Source organism: Hydractinia symbiolongicarpus, chromosome 12 (assembly GCF_029227915.1).
Source record: "Hydractinia symbiolongicarpus strain clone_291-10 chromosome 12, HSymV2.1, whole genome shotgun sequence".
Classification (NCBI taxonomy): domain Eukaryota; kingdom Metazoa; phylum Cnidaria; class Hydrozoa; order Anthoathecata; family Hydractiniidae; genus Hydractinia; species Hydractinia symbiolongicarpus.
Genome location: NC_079886.1, coordinates 21,775,346 through 21,787,976, shown reverse-complemented (window position 1 = coordinate 21,787,976; position 12,631 = coordinate 21,775,346). Strand labels below are relative to the sequence as shown.

Here is a 12,631-nt window from a genome sequence, read left to right as displayed (position 1 = left end):
ATCAAATTAAACCATACACTCGTCATCCGATACGTCTATTTACGTAATGTATTCAGAGAATTCTTTCGAGTTCCTGCTATGGCCACTGGTTGTAAATTTGCTGAGGATAGAAGCAAAAAGATCACTTTTGGTCAATTTGAATATCCCTGTTTGTGAATTTTTAGTAGTCCGTAATATCCGTAGAATCGAAAATTTTGCAATAGAAAGATAGAAATAGAGATTTCTATTTCACTATTTTTTTATTTTTAACCCCCCTCAGTAAGATCTGGAATGAACATAAATTATTGGAAAGGAGTGGGAAAGCAATTGACACATTTTTCTAAGTAACAGGTACTCCGAATTTGTTTAATTGTAATGGTTCACCACAACGACAGGACTACGGAATTAAGGTTATTTAGTTAGATTTAGAATCGGTGAAAGGGTTCTGATTTTTGCTGACTTTAGTGCACGCCAGGAACGGTGGATTTTTCGGACCTTTTTTAAATCGACTTTGTAGAAAGTGCCGCTGCCGAATTAAAAAAACAATTTTGTGCACAAAGCTTCTTTAAATGTCTCAAGTTATAAAATAGATAATCTCGGCAAACAATTCCTTCAAGAATACCTTATTTAGTTGGGCATTTTAAACCCACCAATACCATCCAGGGGTACTTCTCGTGCTCAGCCATATACCAAACGCGGATTGGGAACGAGATTGAACTTAGGTTATTAAATAGAGCGCCAAATATGCAATAAAATTAGAAATTAACTTTCGCGCATCATTTAAAATTTGGAAAGTGAAACCGGCTGCTGGGTAGCCAATCTCTCGTGAAGTGTAGCTAGTGTGTTTCACAACAGTCAGTGTATTATGCCTTCAAAACTGGTCCAAGACGTGCTTTCATCTCTCACTGGTATTTTTTTGTTTGATTTTAAAGTTTTAATAAATGTGTCCCAGTTTCCAACTATCCAAAAACCTCATGATTTAGAACAAAATGGACAACCGCAAATTAGATTAGCATGCCAAATTAGAATAATAGCTTAGGAGATTATCTTCTATCTAGGAGATTCGTTTTCTGCTTTAGTTCCACTATCTTTGTTTGTTCCTTAAGTCATCTTTGAGCACACGGGTGTTGACTCACTGAAAAATGTTAAATGTGTTTTTTCACGGAATTGGCTGATTATATGCTAGCTGTAATAAAATCCCACAAATAATAAACTGAAAGTACAACAACAAAATAGCACCTTCCTTCTTCATGACAAAATTTAAATGAGAACAATGAGCTCTCGCGTTGCATTTCTTGCGCAATTCGGGCGGTTTCGGGCAGACCCGGGCATCAATTTCCGAGAAATTACAGACAAAAACATAAAAAAATCTGAAAAAACGCCAACGGCCGCCCTCACATATACGGCCCTTTTCGCAAGTCAGCACACTGTCGTCTTTAAGCAAAATTTCGTCTACATATTTTGCTTTGCAAGACTTAAAAGTCTTTGGATTGGCTTATTAGGGGAGCATAGACTATTTTGGCTATGCGCAACTTGTTGTAAATATGCCCCAATAAATTTTGCCCTTTTTCAGAAGGAAACGTGACCGTAAAACAAAGGAGTCGAAACATGAGGAATGCGTTCCTAAATGAAAACAAACTAAATGCTATATCTTCTGACAGCATAAATTATAAAGCAAACTATATTTGAGCCATCAAAAAAAGGTTTTCTTTATAGAATGTTTTAGCTACTAAAACGTTGTGGCTATGCAACAGAAAAGTAATCAGCAAAAATGTTGCTAGGTGAATTAGGATAGATGACTTGCATAAACAGTCTATCATAGCCTAATTTGTCCTTTAAATTATGTAGATGAATTACTTTGTTTACCTTAGCGAGAAGTTCTTTTGGTTCTGGCATCTGAGTGGCAGGGAAAAAAGATGGGGGCACTAGGTGAAGGAATTTTTTTCAGTCCATTTCTTCACACAAGGCATTGTTAGGACTTTAAATGAATTAAAATAAATCAGAAGGCATCAATCTATACACTCCAAGATAGAAAACCTCAAAAATGTTTCTGTAAGAAGAAATCTCAGAAAACCTCCCTTTACCAAACTTACGCATCTTTTTTCCTGCCATGCAAATGCTAGAACCAATGAGCGTAGGACTGAAAAGTAAACAAATGATGTCATGCAGGAATTCATTTATAGCCATAGCAGGCTACAGTTAGATTTAACTACAAGGAAAAAAGATGTTTTATTAGCCTAACTATATATAAGCTTTCTTCAAGGTTAATAAAATGACCCAAAGGAAAAAAACTTTATCAATCCATAGATATTATACAGGTTTATTGATTAACATAATTTTGGTTTGCAATCAAATTTTGTGAGTAAACATATAGGGTTTATACAAGTTTACCCACAAAATTTTATTGCAAACCAAGTTGCAGATCCCGAGTTATTGAGTCGTCAGCAAAAAAAAGAGGCCTGGAACGAGCAAACAAGTGTCATTTTGGCAAAAAAAAATTGATAAAGTTTGAATGCACACCCCTTAACAGGTCTAAAATTATTGATGAAAGAAAATGTCCAAATTTGCTATTACTGAAATATATGACATCATAATTCATGCAGCATAAATAAATCTGAAATTCTTTAAATGTGAATATCTTGAGACCGAAAAGAGCTTTTTAAAAAATTCAAAAAGACTTGTTAGCTAACTTTTTAAGCACTATAATATAAGTGCAACATCGTTTTATACCTTGGGTTTCCTTTAGAGATCGCAAAGGCTATTGAATTATATTATTTTAAAAAAATGAACAAATAAAACACGTTAAAATTAAGTCATTAAATTGATTTTGTGTTTTTGAAATCCAATGGTCTTAATATTTAAAAGAAACTAATGCTGCTACTTTTTAAAACTTTTAATAATATTTCTTTATCATTGAAACATATTTTTTAACATGCAAAACTTTTAAAAGTTCTTCTTATAAAAAGCAACGTTTAACAACACAAACGGAAAAACCTTGAATTGAGGACTTTTCCTTTCATAATAAGATTTCAAAAACAATTTAAGTTTTGTTCTTAAACTTTTAAAATGCAATCTAAATAGCTTTTCTATCGCCGTTCTTCGTTCTTAAATTTTTAAAATGGGACCGAAAAAAGCATTTCTATCGCCGCTTTTTGTTCTTAAACTTTTAAAACACCATCTATAATTTTCTTTTGTTGATCTCTTGGCAACTATAGCAATTAAATACAACAATGGGACATGCACAGTTCACATGAGCTAATTATATTTTGCGAACAAGACATGAACTCTATTGTTTTCAACATGGAAAAAAAGCTCATGTATTTAACAATAGGTTAACAATAACAACAAAAGTTATGACGCTACGGAAAGCTCATGCGAAGGTGATAACTATCACGTACATGTGAAGTTACATTTGGGTGGTACTGTAGGTTATATATTTTTTTTCACTGTTGGTACACTACTATTAATTGGGTAGTCTTTATTATTTGTAAAAAAATCAAATAAAAATGTGAGGCAAGTTACTTGTCATTGACAGTCAAAATAAAGCATTCTATTTTGACTGCCATATGACCATTTAGTTCATCATAAGAAGATAAGCCCATTTGTAGTCCGATTCCTTTTCTTATAACAGAACAGATTTCAATCACACAGAATAAAACATAACTACCAGTCTTCACAGAGCACCCAGTAAAGCAACAGTTTATCCAGAGCAGCCAGATAATCAGAAAACACTAGCCTTCAAATGAGTCCTTGTTTTCCAAAGGCTATTATAAAAAAGGGTTCAGTACACTTGGTTTTTTGTATTAGTGCACAAATTTAGAGATTGGTAGTTTTGTAATGTTTTAACTGTCAAAAATGATTTCTGCTTCACCTGTTTTTTTTTAATAGTAATTATCCAGACTGCTCATTCTTTCATGTACTATTGGTTTGCCATGGTTTTAATGATGTTTCATCCTTACAAATTTCAATACATTTTCTTGCCTGTTCATAATAATATATGGGAGAACATTGTAAAGCAAATTGAATTGAACTGAAAAAATCATTGAACTTAATATATTATTTGGTATGAGTTTGTATATACCACATTTAGAAACACTGTTGCCATGGTAACTCTAATAAATTATGGTATTTAATTTATTTTTTTAATAAAAAAAAGTTACAAAAAGAAGAGATATTAAAATTGTAGCAGTAAATATTGTAAGTGTTATATTATATAACAATAGGGAGTTGATCCACATTCCTTAGAATGGTGTAAAAGTTATTTATATCAAGCCTATCAATAAGAAATTAACACCTGACCAATAAATTGCTCTCTTAAAGTTACAATAATTTAGACTGGCCGAACAATTTGAATAAATGGAATCATATCTTATCTTTTTTATATATTTTGGTTATTTTTTGCTACAAATAATAAGAAAAAAAGTATTGATTTCCATGTGAGATAAATTGATATTGCTCAGCCAGACAAACTTTTTGTAAAATTGGGGGAGCAATTAATGGCTCAGCTAGTTTCTAATTTTCCAGAATTGGGTGAGCCTTTGCATGAGCAAGAGCAATGGCTTCCCCCTTATTGATATATAGGCCTGATATATGCCAAATTGGCTTAAAGGGTATAAATTTGTTACAAAACTTCATGTTATATTAGCTAAATTCAACTTTTTAACTAAAGAATTCGCTAGACAACTATTTACTTAATATATTACTAGTCAATAAGGCCCATGGAGCAATCCACTTAGGCAGAAGCGTAATGAAAAATAGGTTGTTTTGGACGTTTTGCTGACGTCAGCAGTGCATTTCCTAAAAAATATTGAAATTTAGTTTATTCTTTGATTATAATGTGTAGAGATTGAAACGCTGTTCAAAATAATGTATAGGATCATATGTTTTTGACAATCGCCTAAGGAGATATAAGGGTTTAAAAATTTTGCTGACTTCAGCAATGGCCCTACCAAAAGTTCCAAAAAAATTCGTACACCCGAAATGCTGATTAAGAAAATGTATATGAACATGAACTTTTGACAAACGGTTGCAGAGAGGGGTTTGTAGGTTTTTTAATGACGTCAGCAACCCGTCCATTCCGAAATGGATTCGGGAACCCAGGTTTGGGAAACTTACCCTAATTGGTCCCAGATGGTCCCTAGTTACCCACGCTGTGAAAAATCATTGACGTCACCACCTCGCTTCCAAGTTATTTGGCCTCAGTTTCAAGTGCACTGTAACGGCTTGATTAATTTAATATAGGATATTGACGTCACGCCGTAACGTCAGAAAATTCAACATATTAGACATAAGTTTTTTGGCGACATCAAAGGAAAATGACGATATCCACTTTGCCTATTACAAACACACAGTCTCTGTATTATTATATAGATAATACTCTTTTCTCAGGAATAAAGATGTTGGCTTAATGTTTATATTTTAGCTGATAAAGATTGGCCAGAAAATGTAGTTTTGTACAAGTCGTTAGAAGGTAATTATGTTTCATGTTTTTGCTGATAAAAACGTGGGGCCTGGTTAAATTATGATATGTAACTAAAATAGTTTTTTTTCATCACTGGATGTAAAATTCTACGATTAGCCATGAAACGTTAAACGCAATAAGACTGTTCAACATTTAAGTTTTATACACAAGATGTGGAAGGAAATTAAATTGAAACCCTTTATCTTCAGTTAATGTTTAAAATAATTATTGTGTGGTTTACTTTATCTTGCTGAAGATGGCCAGGTTAATTCTTCTCACTTTGTCCTTGCAATCAGACCCTTTAAAATGTTCACCCACCTAAATTAATAAAAAATACGATTGAAAATATATATTTGTCATTATTGAAAAACGTTTTAACAGCAAAATAATAAAATAGTGAAATGTTTTTGATTAGGTTCGCCAAACAGAAATTAACAATCTAAAATGTATTTTTTTAACAAGTTGTTTCAAGTTAAAAGAATCCTTTGATTGGCTACGAATCATTTGGAAAATCGAGGCACATAACAAATATTTTTTAAGTAGAAAAAAATTAGTTTTTAATTCAAACTGTAATATATTGCTTAAAAAATAAGATCTTGCTTTAAACCCCTACTTTCTTCTTGGCCTTAAATTTCTTTTTATTTGAGTCAAGTTATGCTGAAAAAAAAGTTGCGTTTTTTTCTTTTAGAACAAGAATTGTTGCCAGATGTTGCCAGATGCTATGCCATTGAGGTGAAATCTATGAGTGTGCTAAATATCTCAGAATAAGTAAAAATTACTGAATTATACCCTGAAAATGGAAGAATTACCAGGAGGGATGGTTAAGGCCATATTTTAAATTATGTAATCCACATAGTGTTGCCCCATAAAATGTTTATTTTTGATTTATTATTAATATTGTGACAGTTCTTTCCACTTCTTCCCACATTTCTGTTCGGTGTCTAAGAATTTTTGGTATTGCAAAATATTTAGAAAAGGTGGCAAATTTTAAAGTTTGTCTGCACAAGTGATTTTACAGGCCAATTTATGAATTTAAACTTGTAAAATTTCCCTTGTTATTGTTTACAACGGACTTATAAGACTGAGGATTGGTTACATCACTGCTCTTGAATTGTGTTAAATGTTGATGGTCATTTTTCTCAAGTTTTGAAACTTTTGTTGACCCTGCATGGATTATTCTTTAAGGCAGATGTGTTAAAAAATGCCACTAGCATAATTTAAATGCTGGTTACCTAACCTACTCATTTGAAAAATGAGGCTTTCAGCAGCCTACTTGTTGCGCAGACGTCACATGTTAATGTTTCTGCCAATTTTTTTTAAAGAAAGTGCCATTTTACTTCATATTTTGATGAGGTTGTAATTTTGCGTTAGAATGTTTTATTTTTTAGAATTATATATAGTGTATATGGCCGTACATTAAAAGCCTTTGTTGCTTGTTGCTCTTGGCCAGAAAATTGTCACAGCCTTATTTTTTCTAAACTATTTTGCTTTTCTCATTTTTATATACTTATTACGCCTGAAACAGTATTCGTTATTCATTATGTTTTTGCGATATTTTTTGCAATAATTTTTTTGCTTTATTAAGTTAGAAATATAAAGTTAATTTGCAAAAATTTACACACTGTAGAGAAGAAAACCCCTTTTCAGCAGTACTGTTGGAAGACTGTAGGCCACTTTCCATTAATCCCTAGTGAATCGTTATTTTGTTGCAAAAAACATGAAAAATTTTCAAAATGAATCGTAAAGACAGCATTTATATGTAAATTGTTATCTGCTAATTTGAACCCTGTTTGGTTTTTGAGGTTTTAAGAACTCTCTTTGTCACAACGGTTTTATTTCAAGCACAATTTTGTCTAATTTTCACCATATTGCATTTTTTGAAAAGTTAACCAAAATAGTCCAAATTCGAGCTGGTCACAGTCAGGCATTTGAAGAGAATTATGTATCTCCTGAAGTCATGTGATTCCCCATCTTATACACAAACCCCCCTTCGTGAAATCAAAGATGACTTCTTATATTTGTACTCTTTCTGCGTGTCACATGAGCATTTTCATGTGGATTTGAGAAATTTCTCTTACTTTTTCACTGGTATCAGAAAAACTCAAAACCATTTTGTGTGTGTGTGTGTGCACACTTCTCTATGTGTTTCCAAATACAAACATTTTCCTTGTCAAAATACAATATCCACAATATTGTTGTGGGCTTACAAATTTTGTTTCTGATTTCACTTTAGGCATTGTTAGCAATACATGGTTTACAAGATGGATTCTCTACTTGTAGAAGACAAAATGCAGAGTCTATGTCACCAAAGAATGGTAAGTTAACTTTATGGCTACGCTGCGAACTCTGTGTTTAAACCTGTAAGTCATGTAATTGTATGTTTTTTTGCATTGCATATTTTATAAATAACTCAATTTTTATGGTGGTCAGGTGCTAAAAGGAAAATTTTGATTTTATAGTTGTTAAAACGATTGCTAAGCATAATATTTAAATTCAACACGATTTTAACTTTAAACATGCTGTCGAACACTTACATAAATCTTTTAAAGAACTCTCTTTTTGTTTTTTGTTTCCGATTATCAAGGTTTAAGTCTCAATTAGGCAACCAGATTTGTCTAATAGAATTTTTAAATATCATGCAAATATGATGTAGGTTGCACCAAATGTTTTGTTTAACCCAATATGTTTCCTTATTCCACATCTTATGATGACACAACGAATGATGACACAGCTAATAATGACACAGCATTTTTGCTTGGCCTTGTAAACCTTGAATTTAGACTAGATAACCATGAAAAGTATTCAACGTTTTCGAGAAAAAAACTTTGATAATATATAAATATTACTATTTACTGTTATCCTAATTATTTATCCAGGATAACCTTTTCAGCTCCTATTAGTACTGTTATCAATAAGTGTCCTGTGAAGGTCTTAGTGTATTTAAAAGCTTCTGAAGGCATGCAAGAACAGTAACAGCCTTCTGCCCTGAAAGCAAGCGCAAGTCTATCATTTAAAATATTGCCGATGGAATTTCTGTCCACTGATGATAAAATGTTGTCTTTTAGTAATTCAGTGTGTTTGCAAACCTTTTCACAAGAAAACTTGACTGTTTGACAATACCGTTCAGGAGACTTTTTCATTTTGCATGGTTTGTTTGACGTTAGAATGTTTTTTCAACAGAACTTGAAGTATGGTAAAATATACAGAAAAACCTTGAAAACAGTCAAAAAATCAGGGGGAAGGTGTGATCTTGTTAAAAATATTTGACAGACACCATGTGACAATGTGTTGTATTTGATGCAAGTGTATACATTAGAATCTTTTTGACAGATCAGAAAATCGAATTGAACATTTGATTACATATGTAAGTTCGAACATTTTTTGTTTCTAGGTAAGTTACCATTTTTGAGGATTCGAAACAAAGTTGTTGCAGAAGATGACGTTATAGAGTATCTGCAACAAAAGGTTTGTCATTTGGTTGAATCACTCCACAATATCCTGTAATATTTTTTATGTAAAATCTATAGACATACAGTTTGTTCTTTTAAATTTGATACCCTGGCCCCTGACGTTGTTAAGACTTCTATATATGTCATTTTACTTTGTTTTCTGTGCAAAGTTTTTTAAAAAGTCTTACATTTTTAATGGATTTAAGAAGTAATGATGGTAGTTAAAAACCTTATGTTTTTGAGACATTTTTGATATTTTACTGTTTTTAAAGCACATTGTTAATTTTTTAAGCTTTTTTAACTTTATATCTAATTGAGAAGAAAAGATTTAGGATCAAATTTTGGAATACAAAAACTTTTGCTTATTGTTGTTATAAATACCTAAAAAATGTCTAAAATATATCTATAGGTATATTTTTTAGCTGCGTACGTATTGAAGCATGACATACATGGATTTGACAATCATGATTTCAGTTGTTTCATATTATTGCGTAAAAAATGCCATTCTCTTTGATATTTAGGAATTTGTACTTCATGGTGACCGCAGTGTTGAGGAAAATCTCAGTATAAAAGGTGTCATGTCGCTACTTGAAACCAAACTTGTTCCAATTGAGGTAGGCTTTTAGATTTGTGCCCTGCTCGTGAGCTTCGTGTACATGCTATAACATTAAAAATACTCTGAATGGAATGCCACCAATGTGACGTGAATATAAAATTATAGTTTGTTTTATGTCTCTTGTTTTAGTTATATTCTATCTGGGAAGATGCGAAAAACGTACCAGAAGTAAGTGTTGAAAACGGTTTAAATTAGCGATTTACATTTCTGATAATAAACATGCATACCCTCTTGTATGTTTGAAGGTGTGGCACTGCAAAATTGAGATCAACTTTTAACTTCTGTAGGCAAAGCTATGTACTCTAAATTCTTTGGGACGACTCACAAATCGACTTAAATCCAACATTCAGATTTTAACTCCTGAAAAATTGTAATATCTGAGTTTCGCTAATCAGTAAAGTCATAGGCGCTTGAACATAAACTGGTGTGAAACGCGAAGACACCAAATTAGTTCAAGATAACTTTTGTTTTTTTAAAAAAAATCAATCTTTCACGTTATTAAATATTTAAGTACCAAAGGGTTTATTACCTTCCTCCCGAATTTCGCATTACCGTTTAGAGTTCACTTTTGAGTTTTCAAATCATCTCTAATTGATTCACTTGGTCTTTATAATTTATATTGCTCAATATATATCGTAGTTGACACTTTATAATTTTTATCAGTTTTCATTTCTTTTTGTTTAGACTTTAAAACGATATGGATACAATCAGCCCAAACCATTGCATCAAATTTTGTGCTATCGTAAGCGACAAGAAGTTCGAGAATTTCTTCGAGTTGCTGGATATTTAACAAAGTCGGAAGACCAGGTTTGTTGATTATGCTTTCACTCGAAACAGGTCAAGATTTTAACAGGGAAGAAACTAATTGCCCAAATTTAAGTGTGAAAATATAAGTACACATGTTGGAGGTTATTAGTGTGCTGACCTCAGCAGATTTATTACATAATGTTATATAAATTATAAGGTGTATTTTCTATCGAATGATGGGATACATTTTAGAATTTACTGAACACATTTTAAAGGTTAATAAATGTTGACATACTTCAAGGTATCAGCCTTCGTGAGTATTTCGATTAGAACTTTATTTCCTGTTTGTACAAACTGTACATCTCAAAAAAAATACCTCTTGGAACTGAATGTTCTGACGTAGATAGCGTGTTTCTGTAGCTTGATATTTGCGAGGTAAAGTGCTTTATGTCCAAGAGGTGAGGGTCGATAAAACAAAAATTGTTTTTGAGATAGTAAGCTTCCAGCATTTTTCGTTGCTCACAAAAAGTTTTGATTTTATATTTTCTTTATTTTTCTTATCTTTTTTAAACATTTCTGTTAGTTGTGTATTTTTTGTATGACTGTAACAGCATGTGAGATGTTTTTCCCGACCTAAAAAATGTTAAATTGTGGAGAAGAAAAAGCAGGCAATATGGGGCACTCTTTCATTGCTTTTTTCCATAATATGAGTATCTAACTAACTTTGTCAATCGATTCCACTGTACTTTTCTAAAAAATCTTCAGTATTCAATGATACACTTTTGCAGCCAAATAATTTATTTTGAAAAAGGGAAAGTTAAGTTGAAGCAAAATTTGCTTACACCAGCCATTCAGTAACATTTTCATTGTTAACCTACTTAAATTTTCTTGCAAAAATATTGCAAATAAACATCTATCCCTTTCTTTTGTTTGCTATATACCTCAATTAAGATGCTTTAATTTTTATTCCTATCAACATTACCATGCTTATTGTTTACCTTTGCTGACATAATCCTAAAACATGTGTACGTATAGGTGGTTAAAAAACAATAAATTTTTTAAGAATAATTTTGCCTCATATCGTCACTTTGCAAGCGCTAGAGGTGTCGCGGGGCCTAACGTTATTGATTTTAAGCATAACTATTCCATTTATACTCGTGTTTTTGTTTTTGTTTTATTTTTAGCTAAGCAAAGAACTCGAGCAGATTTTCACCCTACTTGCACGTAAATTGGAGAAAAGCAAATATATTAGTGGCGAACAGTGAGTTGAGGTTTTGTTTTCTATTCTAGGTTTCAACTATTGGTGTGGTATTTTTAAGGAAGTTATTTTTGCGAGCATTGTTATTTCTGTGAGCGGTAAAGACCCTATGTAACCATAATTATATTTAAAATTGAGCTATCCTCCCTAGGATTTACTTGTTTCTCCTTGATCAATTATCATCTCTTCAAAAATAGCCGTCGTCTGTCTGTCTGTCTGTCTATCTGTGTAAAATAGTACAGCAAGTAGCGAGACACCAAATGTAATATATCAAGGACGAGCGACACCGTGGAATAATCCATGAGCAACCGACTAAGTCTAGTTTTCTAATTTTTTTTAATATTGTTGTTTTAATCTTTTATGTTGTTTAAAAATTTGACTGTTTGGTCCCTTAACCTTGGTTTTTGCCTACGTCAGTATTTATATTCGTCTCTACCTATTGACCTAAAACATAAAACATGTCTACAGTCATTGTGATGCAACCAAAAGCCTAAAATTTGACCATATGATTAAAAATCTTGCATTTTATATATTTTTTATTTTAGAGTAAGCGAGGCTGACGTGTACGTGTTCGGTCATCTACAAGCGATTATGGAATCAAAGCTACCCAATAATATATTACTTAATACTTTACAACATTTTCCGAAACTTACCAACTTTTGTTTAAATTTTAATCAAGTTCATTTGGGACATCAAGCAATGTTATGGGAGTTTGTATGATCGAGAGAAATCATCAGCGACAAAAAATTTGCGATGACGTGCTAGCATTTTTCTCTGTATAGTATCTATAAAATCTTCATAATGAAAAGGTCATGATGTTTGGTTTTCAGTGCTTGTCAACTTTTATCAAAAATGTGATGCTGATTACACACTTTGTTGTATGTTTGTGATGATTGTATTTTTAGTGTTATACCTTAAATATCCTTTATCCCATATTTCCGTTATTATTATTTTTTTGAAGGAAGATCCACAGATTTTTTACTCAGATTATGCGTTTATTACCTCTTTCAAACTCAACCCGGAAAGTCGCTGGATTATGTATTCTGTAGTGAATATAGTTATCCAATCAAAATGGTGGATTAGCCGTGAAAAACAGCCATGTTACCGCTCCTTTCTGTAAA

The 12,631-nt window shown here is 32.0% G+C and overlaps 1 protein-coding gene across 1 annotated transcript; it reads left to right on the top strand.

Annotated features, from left to right (window-relative positions):
* Nucleotides 1–749: 749 nt before the first annotated feature.
* LOC130621707 (metaxin-2 homolog) lies at nt 750–12,497 on the top strand. The gene is made up of 10 exons (XM_057437041.1): nt 750–887; nt 5,402–5,449; nt 6,129–6,172; nt 7,674–7,755; nt 8,832–8,905; nt 9,411–9,503; nt 9,635–9,673; nt 10,190–10,312; nt 11,437–11,513; nt 12,056–12,497. The coding sequence occupies exons 1-10, from the start codon at nt 845–847 to the stop codon at nt 12,228–12,230; spliced, it is 798 nt and encodes a 265-aa protein (XP_057293024.1). The 5' UTR covers nt 750–844; the 3' UTR covers nt 12,231–12,497.
* Nucleotides 12,498–12,631: the final 134 nt, after the last annotated feature.